The sequence below is a fragment of the Ovis aries genome, chromosome 11, assembly GCF_016772045.2.
Source record: "Ovis aries strain OAR_USU_Benz2616 breed Rambouillet chromosome 11, ARS-UI_Ramb_v3.0, whole genome shotgun sequence".
NCBI classification, from domain to species: domain Eukaryota; kingdom Metazoa; phylum Chordata; class Mammalia; order Artiodactyla; family Bovidae; genus Ovis; species Ovis aries.
In genome coordinates, this window is record NC_056064.1 from 44,165,669 (window position 1) to 44,187,329 (window position 21,661).

General features: G+C 41.2%; 1 protein-coding gene and 1 long non-coding RNA gene across 2 annotated transcripts; one reads left to right on the plus strand and one right to left on the minus strand.

Annotated features, from left to right (window-relative positions):
• Positions 1-868: 868 nt before the first annotated feature.
• CCDC43 (coiled-coil domain containing 43) lies at positions 869-10,219 on the minus strand. Its single transcript, XM_015098363.3, has 5 exons — positions 9,996-10,219; positions 6,794-6,881; positions 5,503-5,638; positions 3,726-3,784; positions 869-2,577 (listed from the first exon to the last, which is right to left on the minus strand). The coding sequence occupies exons 1-5, from the start codon at positions 10,197-10,199 to the stop codon at positions 2,390-2,392; spliced, it is 675 nt and encodes a 224-aa protein (XP_014953849.3). The 5' UTR covers positions 10,200-10,219; the 3' UTR covers positions 869-2,389.
• A 62-nt stretch (positions 10,220-10,281) lies between these two features.
• On the plus strand, positions 10,282-17,791 carry LOC121820628 (uncharacterized). The gene is made up of 2 exons (XR_009595606.1): positions 10,282-10,421; positions 13,146-17,791. It is a non-coding gene; the product is annotated as an uncharacterized LOC121820628 (long non-coding RNA).
• Positions 17,792-21,661: the final 3,870 nt, after the last annotated feature.

A 21,661-nucleotide genomic window follows, 5' to 3' on the forward strand; every position in this document is an offset into this window, starting at 1 on the left:
ATGACAAGATTTACAGTCTTATCAAACTGATGGTTCCATCATTTCTAATCCAAAAGAATTTGGAATACTCAGTTGTTTTTTTTTTTTAATAGAAAAAGCAGTTTTTTGTAAAGGTGGTTGAAAATTAGATACCTTGAATTATATCAATGTCTTTCCCACTTGAATAGTCTGGTACTGTAAGGTTTTAGAAGGTTGGGGGAATTAATGACTGAAATTCCAAATTTGGCCTAAAATGTCCATCATATCGTAGAAAACATAGTTGTTTAAAATTTGCCTTTTCCAATATTGAATATTTTAGACATAAAAGGTTTATTAGCACCTGAGTTACGTGGATAACCTTACTCAAAGCCTAATAAGTTGATCCTTTTCTTCTGTTTAAACATTAGTTCAGGTGTACATTTAACTGTGACCTAGCTAATAGTGTCCTGGAAAAATGAATTGACTACTCTTAAAACAGATTGAAACTACTACCCTTCAGGGGTCTATGGATATAACCTGACTCTGCTTCAGAGACCAAAATCTAGGTGAAAACAAACCAAAAATCCAAAATAAGGGTTATTAAAACACGCTCTCTCACATGCCAACTGTAGCCACAGCCACATATAAAACTAAAATGCCAGCAGGACTCTAGAGACTTCAAAGCCAACCTACTGTCTAAAAAAGAAGGTAATCTTTCTGATCTCCTAATATCCAACCTCACAGAAAGGAAAACTGAGGCAGAGAACTTATGGATTCCAGGAAGAGGGTCTAAAAAGTAGCAGAAGAGATTATTGGACTAATCAAAACATAAGTAAAATTCAAACACATTCCTAAGGGACTATCCACACAGAACTCACTTCCAGCTGGAAGGAATCAGAATAAATCAAGATACTGATTTAAATAGTTTATTTTTTTAAAAAGGTGGTTATTTTTTAAAAAAATTTTACAATGACATGGCTATAGGAGTGTATAGAAGTGACGCATCATTTCCTTAACCACGTTTTTTACCTCCTGTGGAACCGTAACAATTGTTTTGTTAATCTCATAGTTAATGGTATAAAACAGAGGTCAGCAGACATTTTCTCTGAAGGGCCAGGTAGTAAGTATTCTACGCTTTATAGGTCACATAAGGTCTCTGTCACATGTTCATTCTTTTACAACCCTTTAAAAATGTGCAATCCATTGTTAGCTTGAACCATACAAAAACAAATGACCAAATTTGGCATTAGTTTGCCCACCCCTGGTATAATGTATCTACTTTCTGTCTTGACAGAGAAATCGCTCTCTTGAGGCTTCTTGATAGTCTGCTTCCTGAAGTAGAGAAAGAGCTGCTTAGAACCAAATGTGGTTTGTGACAAAAGTAGAAATGGAGGAGAGTTCCTACTCACTTTCAACTCTCCCAAGCAGTTTTTCCATTCACTCCCTCATTCAATAAATTTGTTGAGCACCTACTATGTACACTGTTAAATATCTCTGTGTTAGCAGAGATTTTCAGTGTTTTTCCTTAAAAGGGTTTTTTCTAAACCTGTAATTATCAGGTCCTTGTATGTTTTAGGGTAGATCAGGGTTAAAATCTCTACTAGCACTCAAGAGGATTCATGATTATAAAAAAAGAATCTAGCTAATGATGATTCCCTGCACTCAATACTGATACATCCTTCTTAAAATCACAGCCTAAATGAGGAAAAATATATAACTATCTCTTTACTAAAAGAAACTTTGTTTCCTATCATAGGCTGAAACTTAAAAAAAGAAAATCTCAAATGCAGAACATCCACCAAATAACCTTTTCTTATTTTCCTATTTTGTCGCCATGTAACATAAAAGTCTAGATCCAGGTAGGGCTCTTCATTAGCTTCCTATTTCAGACATAAAACCATTTATTTAGATGTGAATAATACTTCTGAATTGACACTCCTACAATTCATCTGGAGAGTCCCATGGATGGAGGGGCCTGGTGGGCTGCCATCTATGGGGTTGCAAAGAGTCAGACAGGACTAAGCAACTAACACACGCACACAGTTCATCTCAGGGAAGGAGTGGCCATGATTCAGCTCCTTCAAGACAAAAATTCAGCTTTCTGAATATTCCTGCTGTTATACAAGGTAAGGGAAGACTTTTTAAAATGGTCAAAAGGAGTATAGGACTTCAGTATTAAAATATAAAGGCTGTCCCCATCCCAGATCTTTGGTTCAGACATCAGCTACAATAATCCGATTACCCACACCACAGAGACATGGCACATTTTGTAATTAGAATTGTTTGCGATTTTCCTTGTGACCATGTAAACAAAAGGGGAAATGCCTTGGGAAACTACCTGGCAATGTTCTCTCATTTCTCTTAAATACACAAATGCACAACCAGGTCTCCCTTTGACCAAGTTCATTAGGAGAAATAGAGTGGACCAAGGTTATCGCTTTCGCTCCCCTCTTTGTGTCCTTTTCTTTTCCTTTTCCTTGCGTTCCTGCTTGGCTAGTTTGTCTCTCTCCCTCTGCAGCTTGTCCTGTTCCTTCTTCCTCTGGGACTCATCCCGAAGCGTGTCTCGCTCCAGTTTTCGGGCATTGAGGACATCTTCCACATTGGTGTTTCGGAACAGAGCTACAGGTGAGTTAAGGGATAAGGGTCCAGGTCACATAGGTCTCAACTCCTGCTCTCCTCATTCAAGCCAAGTTTCAAATACTATCTTCTTTAAAAACAAACAAACCAACTTTAGTCCAATGGAAAATCCTACAACTGCTATTAAAAAAATTTTTTTGAATAAAAATTTCATTCAGACTTGCCTAAATCTGAGTGTAAACATTTTATGAAAATGAAATCTCATTCTAGAATAAGTACTCATATCATTCACTGGCAGAATATTGTTGGAGTATCCAGGCTAGTTTTAGTGACTAGAGTATTCAAGTAACTGGCAAAATTTTCCTATACTCAGCACTATTAAAATGCTTGAAGAGTTAAAAAAGTTGTTTAACCTTACTAAATTTTATCAATTTGCTGCTTTTCCTAGACCACTAAAGCTTAAGTGAAAATCATGTTCTAAAAAAATAACTTTAACCACAGTTAGAAAATAGGTAGCCAAAAAATTTACCCCTCATTTCTTATGACTTTTAAAACATAACCTGTTACTACCAGACAAGTTCCTTTTTACTCTTTCCACATAATTTTTTTCTGCTTTAGTGCTTTAAAATGAATGTTTCCCTGAAATAACCCCCCTTTTCTCAGAAAATAACCTCCCTTTCAGAAAATCCACCTTACTCCTCACCTTTAAGGTGAATTTCTAAATCCACCTTTTTTGTAAGCTTCTCATAAATGATTTTGTTGGTAGGGACTTTCTATACCACATATGTTTCAATTTGTCCGTATTTTCACTTAAAGTATTCAGTGTTTTTATTCTCTTTCCAATGAGTTCCCCAGGTCTTTGAGGATAAGGACCAAAACTGCAATATTATTCTAATAGCTTCCACATTGCTGGGAAACCCCACACTATACACAAGGAGTACAGATTCTCATTTTCCCTTAGAAATCCTTTCTCTAAACTTAACCCTTCACAGTTCATGTCAACATATTTTTTGGGGGGGAAATTCTTACTAAATTGACTATTTAGCAGTCCAAGGACTGGGGCTCACAATGTTGACCTAACATGTGTTCTTGGAGGTAGAGGGAGCCCCCAGCAATGACAGTGAAATACAAATTGACCCACAAGAAGATCCTATGGAGCAACACCTGGAGATGGTCACAGAAAAGGATACATTTGTCAGAACCAATGCTCATTGTGGTGGCTCCTGAGTCATCCTTCTCATCCGCTTCGGTGAGTGGCATTAAGGAAAGTCACATGTAAAACAAAGGTTAGCACATCCCATTACAACATCAGAAAATAGTGATTAAGCTGATGGGAAGGAAAAGCAGGCTTCATGGAAGGACTCTTACAGGGATGTGATGGTAAATCCAGGAAAGTCACCTTTAGAAGTCTCAGCTTGGGGAAGACTGCTCAGAGCTCCTGTAGGATCCTTATCTGTTAGGGTTTGAAAAGAAACTGAAGCTGGTCTGGGTGAACTGCCACATTACCTGTGAGCCAGGGGGTGGTGAGATGACCTCTGAAACAGTGGTTCTCTAAGTGTGGTTCCCCGAACTCCCTAAGAGCTTTTGAGAAATGCACACCGTTGGCCCCTCTCTGTATCTAAAAAATCCAAAACTCTGAGGCTCAGGGCCCAGCAATTTGTGTTTTAACAAGTCCTCCAGGAGAACTACTGCTTAAAATGTTTTTTCTAGCCCAGGAAATGAGATTTTTGTAATTGGAACCCCAGTTCTGCCAAACCTAGCAAGAAAAATCATGAGAGAAAACAAGAAGTTGACCCCAAAGAGCCTAAGAATTCTTTCCTAACCTAGTGATTAGATAGCAAACGTTTCTGATACAACAGCCACTCCATTCAAGCAGGCTCAGTAAGCTGCTGCTGCTGCTAAGTCGCTTCAGTCATGTCCGACTCTGTGCGACCCCATAGATGGCAGCCTACCAAGCTCCCCCGTCCCTGGGATTCTCCAGGCAAGAATACTGGAGTGGGTTGCCATTTCCTTCTCCAATGCATGAATGTGAAAAGTGAAAGTCAAGTTGCTCAGTCGTGTCTGACTCTTTGCGACCCCATGGACTGCAGCCTACCAGGCTCCTCCGCCCATGGGATTTTCCAGGCAAGAGTACTAGAATGGGGTGCCATTGCCTTCTCCAGCTCAGTAAGCTAAGTATTCCCTAAACAAATTTCAGATCCAGGTTTAGAACCAAACCTGGTTTCAGGGAACCAAACCTGTTCCTACCAGCAACACTTTCTTTTTACATAGTCCTCACTCAAATTCCAGGTTTAGTTTGGTGTCACTTTGATTAATTATGTAGTCACTGGAATATCACTCATTCATCTCTTATTGCCTCCATTCCCTTATCAACTATGATAAAAATTACAAAGATGTATTATACATATAACACTGTATTTCATAGAAAGGTGTTATACAAGTATGAAGATTCTTTTTTTAAAAAAAGAATCATAGCTAGATCTTATTTTCTGAAAACACAATAAGAAATGGTCCATTCAGGCATTATTTGTTTCACAGAGTTTCCAAGAACATATACATTGCAATAGTCCAGTATCAACCATTCCAGCATCATTCATCATGCCCACAAAGGGCTACAATCTCTGCCATTTTAGAGGAGAATATTAAGCTCTGGTGGGGTGGGGGTGGAGGGTGTACTTCCCTGGTGGTCCAGTGGCTAACATTCTGTGTTCCCGATGCAGGGGGCTGGGGTTCAATGCCTGGTCAGAGGACTAGATCCCACATGCTGTAACTAAGAGTTCGCATGGTGCAACTAAACAAATCCCACATGCAGCAACTAATACCTGATGTAGCCAAAGAAATAAATAATTAAAAATAATAATAAAGCTATAGAGAGGGGGATTGGCAACTTCCCAGAGTTCAGTGAAAACCAGCAAAGGCTTTTGACTTGAGCCTTAGGGAATGGCGCCAAGACTCCAAAAAGGATATTCCTCTTCATCTGTCACATCAGCATACTGGGCCAGGAGGGCAGCTTTCCTCTGCTTCTCCTCTTCTGACACCATTCTGGGCTTCACCACGATCTGTGCCTGCTTCTCAATGAGGGTGGCAATGGCCTGGACTTCGTCTGGGAGGTGGTGGGAGGGAAGTGGGGGACAACAAGGTTGTATGAGAGGAAACATGCTTCCAAACCACCAGTCCACCCAGGCAGTGCTTGGAGCAAAGGCAACGGCAGCTGCTGACTCCTGAGAGCCCTGGGGTGCAAAGTAGGTGCCTCAGGGGCCAATGAGAAAGGCAAGGAAAGGCCATGCAGGCCAGGCTTTAGGTCTCATATCCATCTTCAATCAGAGCAGCCCTGCTTTTACTTTTATTATATACTGAAGTTCTGCTGCTTCAAGGGAAAAAAATAAAGTTGAAAAGTACTGAATTAGAACCAGAGAAAATCAAGCCTCCAAACATGGAACTTTCTCTAGTCTCAAACCAGAAGCCTAAGAAGGAATCTAGCATTAACTTAGGCTGGTCTATCCCATGTTGATAATTATGCCAGGTGAAACTTAGATTATTTTAAAAACAAAATTATCTTTTGACTTCTCCATGCTCAAAGAAAGGAGGCAATGATGTCAAGCAGTGACTCTCGTGCCTGGTTGCACATTAGAATCATCTGGGAGAGCTTTTGAAAAAAATTGAATCATCCGGGGGAGCTTTGGAAAAAATAACAATGCCTGGGTCCGCACCCCAAAGAGGTTTATATAGTTGGCCCATGGTGCAGCCTGGGCACTGGCACTTTCAAACATACAGCAAGTGATTCCAGTGTATAGCCACGAAACAGCATGTGAATAGCTCAGAAAAGATTCTATTCAAGTTTGGATTTCTGTTTTGAGCTGTGTGTAGCTGATTTTTCATCCTAATGGGATCATCTCTTTCATTTGAAAGGATGGAAGGTTTAGCTGAATGAAGCAAAAGACCAATCACAGTCTGTGTTATGAAATGAGATTATGAAAAGGGTGGGAAAATATAGTTGACCTCATACCTGCAGAGCAAATACACACAGGGGAGTGTAAAAAGGACAGAGAAAGAAAAAAGCAAGAACCACAGTGAAGATAGCCATGGTCAGCTGAAGTGGTAAAATGTAAAAGAAAAGAAAACCAACCTTCAGTTAAAAAGTTAAAATAAGCTGCCAGGTGTTTACAGGTTTAGCACACCTGAGTGAGGAAAACTAAAGACTCTTAACAGCTGTACCGAAAAAGTGTTTGGAGGTTAGACATAAAAACTCCAACTCTACCTTCTTTTTTCACTTTGGTGACAACATTCTGAGTTTCTGACCATCGTTCCACAATCTCCTTGCAGATATTAAGGAGGGAATCTTCTTCCTGGTTGAAAAAGTAGACCAATTAATTTCCTGAGAGCCCTCAACCTAATGCAGAAGGAAATGGCAACTCACTCCAGTACCCTTGCCTGGAAAATCCCATGGACAGGGGAGCCTGGTAGGCTACAATCTATGGGTTCACAGAGTTGGACACGACTGAAGGACTTCACTTGCACTTTCTCAACCTTATCAAATCTATGCAAAGGACAGAGCTCCCCCTGCTGGTGATCACAGGGCAGGTTTGGGACCCACAGAATAAAAATGATTCTCTTCTGAGGCTCCCAACACAGAGGGAATCCTATGTGAGTCACAGAAGCCACACCTGCTAGAGTACCCACTCCATCCTGCCAAGCTCCAAAGAAGAGGATTCCCACCAACTCAGGGCAGTCCTTTTGGAGCAACAACTTGTTGAGCAAACTGCTCCTCTATGAAATCTTCCTTGGCCAATATACTCAATTCAGTACATTCTCCAATGTACTCACTGATCCATAATAAAGAGAAGTTAAGTGAGTAGATGGGTCTCCTATCCAGCCATCCCTCTGTCCATTTTACATAAGCAGACATATTCTGCACACCAAGCAATCTTCCTCTGTAGCATGGTATGACCAAAAGGATGTTGGCTTTGGTGTCAGACTTAGTTAAATTCACATCCAGATCTATGAGAAAGTTTCTTTTCATAGAAAAAGGCTGGTATATGAACAGCTGCCACAAAATGTAATATCCTGCTCACTAAACTCATTGTGATAATAATTTCATGATATATGTAAGTAAAATCATTATACTGTACAGCTTAAACTTATATAGTGCTGTATGTCAATTATATCTTAATACAACTGGAAGAAAAAAAAAATGTAACATCCTAATGTAATGACCCTACTTAAAACTGCTCGCCCTCCATTCTACTCCCAGTTTTCTCACAATGCTTCTTTTTCTCCTAGCACTCTCATTTTCAAATACCCTAGATAATTTACTGCTTATGTTTTTCTTTACTGGAATATAACCCCTCAAGGACAGGGATTTCTGTCTGTGGTGTTTCCTGAAGTACTCCCAAGCACTTAGGGCAGTACCTGGCAGAAGAGTAATCCATCAATAAAAATTTGAAGAATCAATCAATCAGCGTAAGTGGAATCAGAAGGAATAAAGAGGATGAGAGGAAGCTTATGTTTACTGTCATTTTTCCCCAACCATATATACTGTTCTTAAGTCTTACCTCAAATTGTTGCTGATAAGCTTCTAAATTCCTAGTAATGAATCCTAGCCCAATATGGTGACTAATTCGGCTATCTTTTGTTTTTCCTAAAATGGGATTCAGTATAATAGTTGGGAGATTTTATACCTAGCCCAGCTGACTAAGAGTAAGTAGTGCTGTAAGTGATGTTTGGTGTCTACCATATTCACTGGCCTTGCTGCTCTATAAGGTTGCTCCCAAGCTGTTTCATGGACAGGACCCCTGCCTCACCATATTGTTCTGGCCAATTTTTTTCAAAGTTATTTTCTACACAGAAGGGGCTGGGGAAATTACAAGAAAATTAAGTAGGGTTTGTGAACTGGGCAGGGGGAGGAAGGAAAGTCACCTTAAAAGTGAGTTTGTCTTGGAACTTCCCTGGTGGTCCAGTGGCTAAGACTCTGCGCTCCCAATGCAGGGGGCTTAGGTTCTGTCCCTGGTCAGGGAACTAGATCCCACAAGCTGCAACTAAGAGTTCACATGCCACAATTAAAATGATCCCCAAGCCTCAACTAAAGGTCCCACATGCTGGAGTGAAGATCAAAGATTCTGTGTGCCCCAATTAAGACCCAGAACAGCCATATATATATATATATATATGTAAAGACTCAATTATTTTTTTAAAAAAGTGAGTTTGTCTCTGCAGTTTATGCAAACAAGAGATATAAAAAACAAAACAAAAACAAATCTGGTCTAGACAACTCTTCTACTAAGAGACTGTTAATAGTCTAACAGGTCTCCCTTTATCAGCAGACATACAGTTCTAAGTAATGATACAATGAAAAGAACAAGTCAAGGAGCTGTACCAATGAGTACCCAAGTTACCTGAACTTCTTTTTCATGGCCTCTTTAGGAACTTCCCAGTGGGAAATTTTTTTAAGGTAACTTAATTTGTTTGCATCCTATTCTTTCCAATTACAACCTGCAATGTAAGGATTCAGGAAAAGAATTTATTCCTCTGTGTTGTATTTCCAGCAAACTTATGAGCTGCATCACAAGCTGTGTTAAGGCTTTCCCATTTATAGGTCAATCTCACCAGAGCCGGTTCTGGAATTAAAAAGGGGGCCCTTGCCAGGAGGCCCTGGGACAGCTGCACTAGTGTTAGATTTCAACCATGTTGAAATCAATGAACTGCATTTTCACCAAATAAGTGTAAGCAGAGATGAAGGCAGCAGAAACGGTCAGGTTGGAAAAGTGTGGACATCTTGGTGACTTACTACCTAAACACAGTTTAAAGCACACATTTCTGAAAGCCTGGATCTGCTTCTAGGAGGCTAAGTATCATGTTTATTTCTCTTAACTAAAACTCTGATCTCTCTTATTCCTCCACCCACTTCCCCCAATGATTACTGCATTTCTAAATACAGTAAAGGATTGAGCCCAAATTTGCTTCCATTCTGCCTAGGCATGAAAAGATCTCTACTGCCTAAACCGATCTTTCTGGGAATCCTACCTCCAAAATAGGAAACCAAGAGGGTACTTCCTGCAGGCTTTTGTCAGGGGCTCTGCCTCCTAAGGGGGCACAGACATCCCAGAGGACTTAATTTCCCCCTCTCATCACTGTCAACGGACGGGAATGAGATTGGTTGTTAAGACGTTTATGATAAAACTGATTTCAATGCCTTTGGAAGAATATTCACCTAGCTGACCTACAGGCACCTAAGAGGGCCTTGTCCTCAGAAACAAGAGAAAGCTTTTCCCCTCTCTGCACCTGCAACCCTCTGGCTCCCGAAACCCTGGATGAAAAGTAGCTCCCTGTCCCCGAGGCCCAGGGCTCAGAAAATTATTTCTCTTCCAGGTGAGACCACTAATCCTCTGGGACACTAGGTAGGGGAAAGAAGTACCAACAGGAACCGGCTTAAGAGGCTAAAGGAATGTGTCTGGGCTTCTCACCAGGAAAGCAGAGAGAATACCCTGCAGAGCATCCAGCTTCTCTTCTTCCTCCTCCTCCTGCAGGACACCCAAGATGTAGGCGCCATAAACGGCTCGGTCCACTCCCAGCGCCTCCAACCGTCCATCTAGCCACGATTCAAAGCCGCTGCCCCCTCCATCTCTCTCGCTGGAGGTGGCAGCAGCCACTGCGCTGGGCGCCGCCATCTTGGGGCCAGGGACCTGCTAGCCCCCAGGGCGCCTACCGCAGTGCCTGACGGGCCGCGCCGCGGGCCCACTGCGCATGCTCAGAGAGGAAATCCGCGCCCCCGGTGCGCCTGGCTTAGAGCCCCGTCGACCCCTAGTAACCTGCCGGTGCATTTTGTACCTTCTAAATAGAGCGCATGCTGGCTTATGCACGATGATGCGGTCTCTCTGGAATCCTGGCAGGTGAGTATTCTTAACAGACTCTTTTTTACAGTTGGGGAAGTTCAGTGACTTGGCCAAAGTCACGCGGCTACTAACTAAACAGGACTGGAACTCAGCTTCGATTCCAGCGCTTTGACAGGCCTCGCCAAGCCGCCCTTTCTCGCCAGTCGTAGAAAGCTAAGCCACCCGCTCCTACACTGCTTTCAAGGAGGAAACCGCCGGCTCTGTGGAATATGCACTATGGCTATCAAGTGCCACCTGCGCCTTTCCAAGCTGCCCCCGCGCCCCCTCCCCCCCAATCAAAACTCAAGCTCCAGAAACCTTCCCTGATTCCATTCCCTGCAATCTGTGTTAAATTAAGGCCTCTCTAAAGTGCTGCGGTTGCTTCTCTGCACCTAGCATGCTTGCTTAACCCAGTACTGGACACATAGTGGGTGCTCAATAAATGAACTGGCAACCTCCAGTCGTTTTTCATTCACCCAGTCAACACTTACATAGAAATATCTTCGAAGAGCCTTCTTTACCCATTTCCAAGCGTTATCTAAGAGCTTTTGAGGCATTGCTGCTGCTGTTAAGTTGCTTCAGTCGTGTCCAACTTTTTGCGACCCCATAGACGGCAGCCCACCAGGCTCCTCTGTCCCTGGGATTCTCCAATCAAGAATACTGGAGTGAGTTGCCATTGCCTTCTCCAATGCATGCAAGTGAAAAGTGAAGTCGCTCAGTCATGTCCGACTCTGTGCGACCCTATAGACAGCAACCCACCAGGCTCTGTCCACAGGATTCTCTAGGCAAGAATACTGGAGTGGGTTGCCATTTCCTTCTCCATTTGAGGCATTATCTCTTATAATCCTCCTAACAACCGTGTGAGGAGATGCTTTTGTTGTCCACATAGTAAAAATAAGGAAAAAACACACTCACACATTTACAGGGAGCGTAACCAGAAGCAAGTGCTCGTTTACATCATGGAAGAGTCTCAGCTGATTCTCAAAACACCTGGCTCTGGGCTGAAATGAATCACCCAAGAACCCAGGTTGGCTTTTTCTGAACTGCAGAGGAGGCTGGCAAGTCAGTAAATAATTATTGGCATTGCTGCTGGGCACTAAAAGACAAAGTTTAATGTCACAAAATCTCTCCCTTCAAAGGATCTTCAGTGGGTTGAGCAGACATGTTTAAACTAATAATGGCAATACAGTGAGAGAAATGTTTCAGTGTCTAATGGAAATTGCGGTAGGATGGCTGGAAGAAGATTAGGTTAACCTTGCCTGTTGGATTGAAGTTGGAAACTGGAGATGAGAGATGGAGGAAGGCTTCCTAGTGGAGGTGAGGCTTTCTCTTTTTCGAAGACCAAGTGAGAGTCCTTTAGGCAAAAAGACTGAAAGAGAAAAGGAGCAGACCCAGATGCAGGAAGCTATGGGGGGCCCTCCAGAGAATTATGGATGGCTTGAACCACAGAGTTCGAATAGAAGATATTCAGGGGGTGACAACGAAAGGAAAGGAAGGGTCTGGTATAACTGGCAAAGGGCCTCTTGAGAGAATTCTCTACCTTTATTATCGTTGGGGTAATGTAAATGGATGGACACGGAACACTGTAAAGCTCAGTAGAAATACAGGATATGTGCCTGTTAGCCTCATGGCTTCTGTGTGCTCCCTGAGTTAGAATGTGACAATAAGGGAGTCAGAGGCCAGAGTCAACCCCCAAAGACTTGTCCCAGTTTCAGGTTCTCAGATGTACATTTTAATCCAGTGGCTGTCTTGCAGGTGGAGTTTGTTAGGTAAGCAGACTTGGGAGCCGTCATGACTCAGGGATCACAGTTTGATGTCAGAGCCCCCACAATCAGAAAAGGACCACAAAATTTTGTTCTTTCTGAACTTTTAAATTTGAAGTTATACCAGACTCACAGGGAGCTGTATGAGTAGTACATAGAGACCTGTACACCTTTACTCAGTTTGCTCCCATGGTGACATCTTGTCCTGCTATAGTATTAGTATCAGGAAACCACTGTTAGCACAATGCAACAAAGGCTTTATGAAGACACATACAAGCTTCTCACAAAACTGAGGGAAGGCTCTACAGATTCTGCAATTAAAAGAATCTTCGCTCACTATTACAAAATTACAAAAGTAATTAGCTCATAGTTCAGAAAACCAATTCATACCACTGGACAAATGACAGAAAACTTATAGAAAAAAAATCAAGATAGCTTTCTACACTAAAAAATATCATCACATTTATAATTTTTAAAATATGCAAACAGTGACTTCCCTGGTGGTCCAGTGACTAAGCCTCGGGGTTCCCGATACAGGGGGCCCTGATTCGGTCCCTGGTCAGGGAATTAGATTGCACATGCCACAAACGAGAAGTTGCATGCTGCAACTAAAGAATTCTTACATCACAATGAAGATCGACGATTCCACATGCTGGAACTAAGACCTGGTGCAGCCAAATAAACATCCTTTAAAAAATAAAATATGCAAATTAAACCTGTAATGAGATACCATGTTTTCTCCTCAATGTCTGATGATACACAGTGTTGGTCTATGACTGGGTGATATAGGCACTAGGAAGTGCTGCAGCAGATGAACGGGTAGAGTCTTGCTGGAGGGCAGTTTGAAAAAGACCCAACATTTCTCCTTCTGGGAATTGATTATAATACATGCATGTGTGCAGAATGACATAATAGGATATGTGTTGCAGTGATGCTTATTGTAGTGAAAGAACAGAAATAGTTTACATTCTGTCTACAGAAGACTGACTCAAGCCACAGAAACAGGGATTGTGCAGCCATAGCCGAAGAATTGATGCTTTTGAACTGTGGTGTTGGAGAAGACTCTTGAGAGTCCCTTGGACTGCAAGGAGATCCAACCAGTCCATTCTGAAGGAGATCAGCCCTGGGATTTCTTTGGAAGGAATGATGCTAAAGCTGAAACTCTAGTACTTTGGCCATCTGATGCGAAGAGTTGACTCACTGGAAAAGACTCTGATGCTGGGAGGGATTAGGGACAGGAGGAGAAGGGGACGACCGAGGATGAGATGGCTGGATGGCATCACGGACTCGATGGACGTGAGTCTGAGTGAACTCCAGGAGATGGTGATGGACAGGGAGGCCTGGTGTGCTGGGATTCATGGGGTCGCAAAGAGTCGGACACGACTGAGCGACTGAACTGAACTGAACTGAAAAGGTGGAGGAAGCTCTTGATGTACTGACAACAAACTTCAGGATACATTGTTAAAGAAAAAAAGTGAGGCACAGAATAATATGTAACGTTTGCTACCATTTGTGTTTACAAAGAGGAAGGATGGGGATAAATACATACACATATGTGGTCTGGCATGTGCATGAAATATCTGGAAAGATACACAAGGGAATGTGAAGATGGTTGTCACTGAGGAGGAGAACTCAGGGAGACTTGTTCTAAGAGTATGAGCTATTGGGATTTCCCTGGTGGCTCAGTGGTTAAGACTCCATGCTCCCAATGCATGGGACACAGGTTTTATGCCTGGTCAGGGAACTGCGAACCCCCATGCTGCCCAATGTGGCTGAAGATAAAACATAAAGTAATATAAAAAATAATATTATTTCTTATATTAATTTACCTTGCACCTTTTGTTTTAAATCTCCTTTGCTTCCTTCCCTACCCAGAGGGAACTTCTGTTCCTGACCTTTGTGTCTGTCTTCCTCTTGAGTGTTTTTAAACATAGTACATATTACTGCGTATGCATATGTAATATGCGTGTATCCATGGGTATGTATCCATAAACAATATATCACATTGTCTTACATGTTGGACATTCCTTTCTGCAGCATGCTTTTTTCATTTAAGATCTTGAAAATATTTTCCTGTGTTGATACATGTAGCTCTTATCCATTCATTTAAACCACTGTATAATATTCCATTGCTTGAATATTGCCCAGCTGATTCATACCTCTACTGATAGGCATTTAGATTATTTCCCAGTTCTTCAAACAGTGCTTCAAGTCCCATTCTTATAGGTATCTCCTTACCCCACTGTGAAAAAATTTCTCTGGGCCAATGAGCATCAAACATTTTTGCTACATACTTTTAGCAGAAAAAATATTTTTGCATACCTAGCATATTAATATGTATTTATGAATTAGATAATAGTGTAAACCACTATACAAAATTTGTATGTCCATCATAAGATATATAAAAAGGGTGGTTAAGGGACTTCCTAGCAGTCCAGTGATGAAGACTCCATGCTTCCAATGCAGGCAGCCCAGGTTAGATCCCTGGTCAGGGAACTAAGATCCCACATGCCACGTGGCACAGCCAAAAAATAAATAACAAAAGGGTAATTTAAAAGAAATAATATGTTATAAATATTTATTTGTTTATAATACCAAAATACTTAGTGAAAATAATGTGGCTGAATATGCTTCATTCCTTTCCTACATTATTACTATTTAAAATTTTTTATTGTAAATGCTCATAGCATAAAATTTACCATCTGAACCACTTTCAAGTGTACAGTTGATTAGGGCAAAGGATTCATTACTAGCAAAGAGTTCCTCTTAAACTTCAGTGATTTTTCTCAACCATTGGCCAGCTGACTCCTCACTGAACCTCAGAGTTTGTACCTGGAGTGTTCACTTGTGTGTGTCATTCGGATTATTTGTAATCTTAACTTTGCTTCTTTGGACAAATCTTATTAAGCCTCTTGTTCACTTCTGGGAGTTAGGAAAATCCAGATAGCATAATCTGTAAATTTATCTGGGAATATGTAAATTGTGGAGAACAGTGTAAAACCAACTCATGCTGAACTCTGCAGAGAAAACACAGACAACCAGTCTAGATAGGAAGCTCCCTTACCCTTTACCCAGATAGCTCAGTTGCTTTACTATGTAAGCCAGGATCTCTGACAAGAGCATGGGAAGGACACCAGCATTAGCCTGCTTACTAAAGATTATTAAGCTTACTTGTTTTTCTCTTAAATCAAATATATTTAGGATTTCCCCGGTGGTACAGGGGATAAGACTCTGCCTACCAACACAGGGGACACAACTTCTATCCCTGGTCCAGGTAGATCCCACATTTTTGTTGTTTAGTGGCTAGGTCGTGTCCGACTCTTGTGACCCCGAGGACAGTAGCCCTCCAGGCTCCTCGGTCTATGGGATTTCCCAGGCAAGAATACTGGAATGGGTAGCCATTTCCTTCTCCAGGGGATCTTCCCAACCCAGGGCTTGAACCTGCATCTCCTCCTTTGCAGGCAGATTCTTTACCACTGAGCCAGCCGGGAAGTCCAGATGCCACAGGCAACTAAAGCCTGAGAGCCACAACTACTGTCCATGTTCTAGGGCCCAAGAGCCAAAACTACTGACGCCTGAGTGCCTAGAGCCTGTGCTATGCACAGAGAGGCCACTGCAACGAGAAGCCCGTGCACAGCAACCGAGACCCAGCACAGCCAAATGTAAACAAATATTTAAATGCTAATGTCTTCCTTTGGCACCTCTGTGAATATCTTGTATCTGAAGGGTGCACACCTCTCTTCAGAGAACAGGATATATCAAAAAACAGAATTGCTGAGTTGAGGGGCATGAGATCCCCATATTGCTCTCCCAAGCGCTTGTTCCAGTTTACATTCCCTTGCCTTCCTGTTTTTACTAAAACTTGATTTTAATTTTTGCCAGTGAAAAGTGTGTGAAAGAGCTTCTAATTGTTTAATTTGCATTACTAGCTTGGGCTTAATTTGCATTTAATTACAATTGAGTCAGCACTTTTTATGTATTTATCAGCCATTAAAATTTCCTCATTTTTTTTTTAAGTGTTTCTTTTGTTTATCTGTTTGTTTGTTGGCTGCACCAGGTAGCATTCGGGATCTTATTGACCAGGGATCAAACCTGTGTCCCCTGCGTTGGGAGCTCAGAGTCCTAACACCGGAATACCAGGGAAGTCCAAAATTACCTCATCTTTGAATTGCCTGTTTATATCCCTTGTGGGTTTTTTAGATTATTTGTCTTTGTCATGCTCATTTGTAGGAATCTACTTTTTCTTTTTTCTTAATTTTTTCATTGATCTTATTAATTTTTCTTAATTTCATTAATTTCTGTCTTTTATTATTTCTGACTATCCATAAACTTTGGGCATACCTTTCATTTTCTGACCTCTCAAGGTGAACACTTAGCTAATTCATTTTCAGTCTGTCTTATTTTCTAATATAGCATCAACATTTAAGGTCATACTTTCTCTCTAGTTACTTAGCTGAATCTTACAGCTTTTAAAAAGGTATTTAACAGCTTTTGATCTATAGTTTTTCATTGGTGAGGTTCTAAATATACTGCAATTTCCATGGTTTTATTCTTCAATCATGAATTATTTAGAAATGTGGTTTTTTTAAAATTCCAGAGTAATGTGTTTTGTTTTACTCTTTAAAAAAAACTTAACTTTTTGTTATTGGTTTCTAACTTCATTTTGTGGTCATTGGATGGATTCTGTATGTTATTAGTATTTTGGCATTGGTTGATACTGTAGTGGCATAGTTCAAGTCAATTTTTTAACTTTCCATGTACTTGAGAGTATTTTCTAATATTTATATATTAAAATTTATTAGTTATATCATTGAATCTTTTATTTATTTATTTTTTGGGTCCTCCTGGACAGCGCATGGGATCTTAGTTCCTCAACCAGGGATTAAACCCTGCATTGGAAGATGAAGTCTTTACCACTGGACCACCAGGGGATTCTCCTCATTGAATCTTTTATATGTTACTAGTCTTATTTTAGGAGAAGGCAATGGCACCCCACTCCAGTACTCTTGCCTGAAAAATCCCATGGACGGAGGAGCCTGGTAGGCTGCAGTCCACAGGGTCGCACAGAGTCAGACACGACTGAAGCGACTTAGCAGCAGCAGCAGCAGTCTTATTTTATTTTTGTTTCATCTATCATCTATTTGTAGGAGAAAAGTATCTTAAAATTTCCTCGTATACTGTAGATTTTATAGTTTTCCCTTCCCTTTCTGGCTTACTTTGATGTTGTTAGAGTCGTATAAAGACTAGGTTATTTAGTCCCTGGTAAACTGTTTATCATCAAAAATGTCATCTGTATTCCTAGTAATCCTTTATCTCTCAAAATCTATTCTGTCAGATTTTAATATCACTGTATCAGATTTCCATTTACCCTACATTGAGAAGCAGCAGAGAACAACATTAAGAGCATGGATTCTGAAGTCAGGCTGCTGGGATTCAAATTCCAGCACTAACACCTTTTAAGTATGAGACCTCAAGCCAATTTTTAACCTCAATATGAAATGGGTTTAGTTACTACCTACCTCAGAGGATTGTTATGAAGATGAATTACCATTTTTAAAGCACTTTGAACATTATAATATGCATTCCATATGTATTTGTAGCATTAAATAAATAGATATATGTGCATCCCTTTTCTGTGTCATTATTTTATAAATATTTGTCTAATAAACACCATATAGTGGCTAAATATGGTAATGCTTCAGTAAATACCTTTATTACAGAAGTTATATCCCATATGTATGAGTGTATCTGTAGAAGAACTCCCAGACACAGGACTGCTAGGTGGAAAAATACGTGTGTTTATAATTTTCCTAGAGCTTGCCAAATTGCCTTACACAGGAGTCTGGTACAAACCTTACATAAGGCAATTTGTCAGTCTCTCGAAAAACTGATCTTTGCCAGTCTGTTAAGTGAAAAATGGTATTTCGATATAGATGTCATTTGCATTTATCTTACTTTAAATGAGGTTGAGCATATTTGAATGCTCTTTGTATTTCCTTTACTGTGACTGTTCCCATACCCATTTTTCAATTGGGTGGTTGATCTTTTCTGAATCTGTCTGTACAAGTCTTTTAGATATTGAAAAATCAATCCTTGCTCTATGGTATGAGCTGATTTTTTTTCTAAGCACTTCCCCTCAGGAATCAAAAACAACCAGAAAGAACAATTTGAATTATTATCTCAAAATATTTTCTGCCAAGTAGTAAATATTCTTTCCTGGTGGCTCTGATGGGAGACAGTCTGCTTGCAATTCAGGAGATCCAGGTTCAGTCCCTGGGTGGAGAAGGGAATGGCAACCCACTCCAGTATTCTTGCCTGGAGAATTCCATGGACAGAGGAGCCTGGCAGGCTATAGTCCACAGGGTCACAAAGAATTGGACACAACTGAGTGACTAACACACACAATAAAAGCTACCTTTTTCTGTTCACAGACTTTGCTAAACACATCTTTAATCTTTAAAACCTCACTGCCTGGTATTAATATTATCTTCACTTTACAAATGAAAAAAAAAAAAGATCAGAGAGATTAATTTTTTTTCACTCATTTAACAACACTCATTAAGGATGTACTACATTCTTGGAACTTCTCTGTTCATCTACTGGCTAAGACCCCATGCTCCCAATCCAGCAGGCTGGAGTTCAATCCCTGGTCAGGGAACTAGCTCCCACATGCCACAGATAAAGACCCTGAAGATCTTGTGTGCTGTAATTAAAACCTGGCACAGCCAGATAAATAAGTTAAAAAAAAAAAAAAAAGAATCTACTACATTCTTACTTTGGGGATATAGCAGTGAGTAAAACAGAAAAAGTCCTTGTTCTATAAAACTTAACCTTCCAGGGGGGAAATATAGACCACAAACAAGTAAACTACCGTTAGGTTGGGCAGTCTCAGAAGTCCTGTCTGAAAAAAAATGAGATTTGATCTGATGCCTAAAAGGAAAGAGAAGATCTGGGAAATGGAACTATTAGTGCAAAGGTCCTAAGGCAGGAACGAGCTAGGTTTGTTCAAGACTCAGAGAAGTTTGGTCTGAGGAGCAAACTGGGAAAGCTGCTGGCTACTGGGAGTTTCTGAAAAGAGGAATTTGATCTGATTTTGTCAGTGAGGATAAGGTAAGTTCTGGTTTTAGGCCCTTTTCATTTTTGATTTTTGGCCGCACAGCTTTTGAGATCTGAACCTGGGCCCTGGGCAGTGGAAGGCCAGAATTCTAACTATTGGATGGCCAGGGAATTCCCTCCCTTTTACATTGTTTAAAATGGAGAATCCCAAACAGCTTTTTTGTTTATGTGTATATTTGTTAATCTATTGCTGTGTAACAAATCACCTCAAAATTTAGGGACTTAAAACAACATTAATCATTTATTTTCTCAGTTTCTGTGGGCCTGCAACTTAGGAGTAGCTTGGCTGGAATTTTTCTGACTTGGGGTCTCTTGTGAGGTTGCAGTCATCTGAAAGCTAAGCTGAGACTGAAGGATCTACTTGCCAGATGGCTTGGTCACAGATGGGGAAGTCAGGACCAGCTGTTGGCAGGAAGCCTCAGTTCCTCTCCACAAGGAGCCTCTCCACCGGCATACTTGAGTGCCCTCATGTTATGGCAGCTGGCTTCCCCCACAGCAGGCATCCAAGAAAAAGCAATGAAGATACTGAGATGTCTTTTATGACCTAGCCTCCGGAGTCACACATTGTCATTTCCTCAATACTCTATTTGTACAGGGGCTCCCCAGTGGTCCAGTGGCTAAGAATCCATCTGCCAATGCAGGGTGGATGGGCTCAATCCCTGGTCTGGAAAGATTCCACTTGCCTCAGGGCAAATAGGCCTGACTGCCACAACCACTGAGCCTGTGCTCTAGAGCTTGTGCTTTACAATAAACAAGCCTCCACAGTGAGAAGCCTGCACACCGAAATAGTGAGTAGCCTCTACTCACTGCAAGTTGAGAAAGCCTGTGCAATAATGAAGACCCAGCACAGCCGAACATAAATAAATAGATATTTTAAAAAATACTCTATTGGTATATAGCCTTACTGGATGTGAGTATGACTATCAGGGGGGCTTACCTGGTGGTTCAGTGGTCAGGAATCCACCTGCCAATGCAGGAGACTTGCAGGAGACTTGAGTTGGATCCCTGGGTCAGGAAGATCCCCTGGAGAAGGAAATGGCAACCCACTCAAGTATTCTTGCCTGGGAGATCCCATGGACAGAGGAGACTGGTGGGCTACAGTCCATGGGGTCGCAAAAGAATCAGACAAAATTTAGCGACTAAACAATGACTATCAGGAGTCAAGGATAGTCATTGCAGGCCATCTTCGAGACCAACTGCCACCACATGGGTATCTTTAAATTTGTACTAATAAATATATTTTATGTATTTGTGTATATACTTATAATAAAATCATACTTGATATTTATCATGTTAGAAATTAAAACATTTAAAATGCATTTATTCATTTAAAAATAAGCCCACTGTGTGTTAAGATAAATGATGCATTTTCTTAAGCACTTAAAAAAATTTTTTTGACAGGTACACACTACGATATTTTTAAATTTATTTTTGGCTGTGCTGTTGCATGTTAGCCTTCTCTAGTTGCAGGGAGCGGCGGCTACTCTCTAGTTACAGCGGAAGGGACGGACTTCCCACTGAGGTGGTTCCTCTTGTGGAGCACAGGCTTTAGGCACACGGTTTCAGCAGTTGCGGCGCCCAGGCTCAGTAGTTGTGCTGCAAGGACCTAGTTGCTCTGAGGCATGTGGGATCTTCCCGGATCAGAGATCAAACCCATGTCCTCTGCCTTGGCAGGCAGATTCTTATCCACTGCACCACCAGGGAAGTCCTAATGATGATTTTCAATGGAATTAAAAGAGTGGCATTATTTTACATTTCTGCAAATCTTTAAATATCTGATACAATGAAAGTGCTAGATTCTCATTTTGGCTTTTGCATACTTTACTGAATATTCATGACACAATGAGAGCAAAAGTGAATAATGATGTTAGTATCATGGTAAAAACAGTTTTGACCTCATGGAACCTTCTGAAAGGGCTGAACCACACTTTGAGAAACTTGACCTAGATTCTGGTTGTTGTCGTTTAGTCACTAAGTTGTGTCTGACTCTGTGACCCCATGAACTGTAGCCTGCCAGGCACCTCCGTGGGATTTCTCAGGCGAGAAATAACAGGAGTAGATTGCCATCTCCTGCAGGGGATCTTCCCGGCCCAGGGATCAAACCCTGCGTGTCTACTGCATTGGCAGGCAGATTCTTTACCACTGAACCACCTAGGAAGCCCCAGGTAATAAATGATGCCCAAATCTCAGTAGCTTACAACAACAAAGGTTTATTTCTTGCTCATGCTACCTGGAGAAGGAAATGGCAACCCACTCCAGTATTTTTGCCTGGAGAATTCCATGGACAGAGGAGCCTGACAGGCTACAGTTTATGGGGTCGCAAAGAGTCAGACACGACTGAGCGACTATCACTCCTGCTACATGTCAGTTATGGCTTGC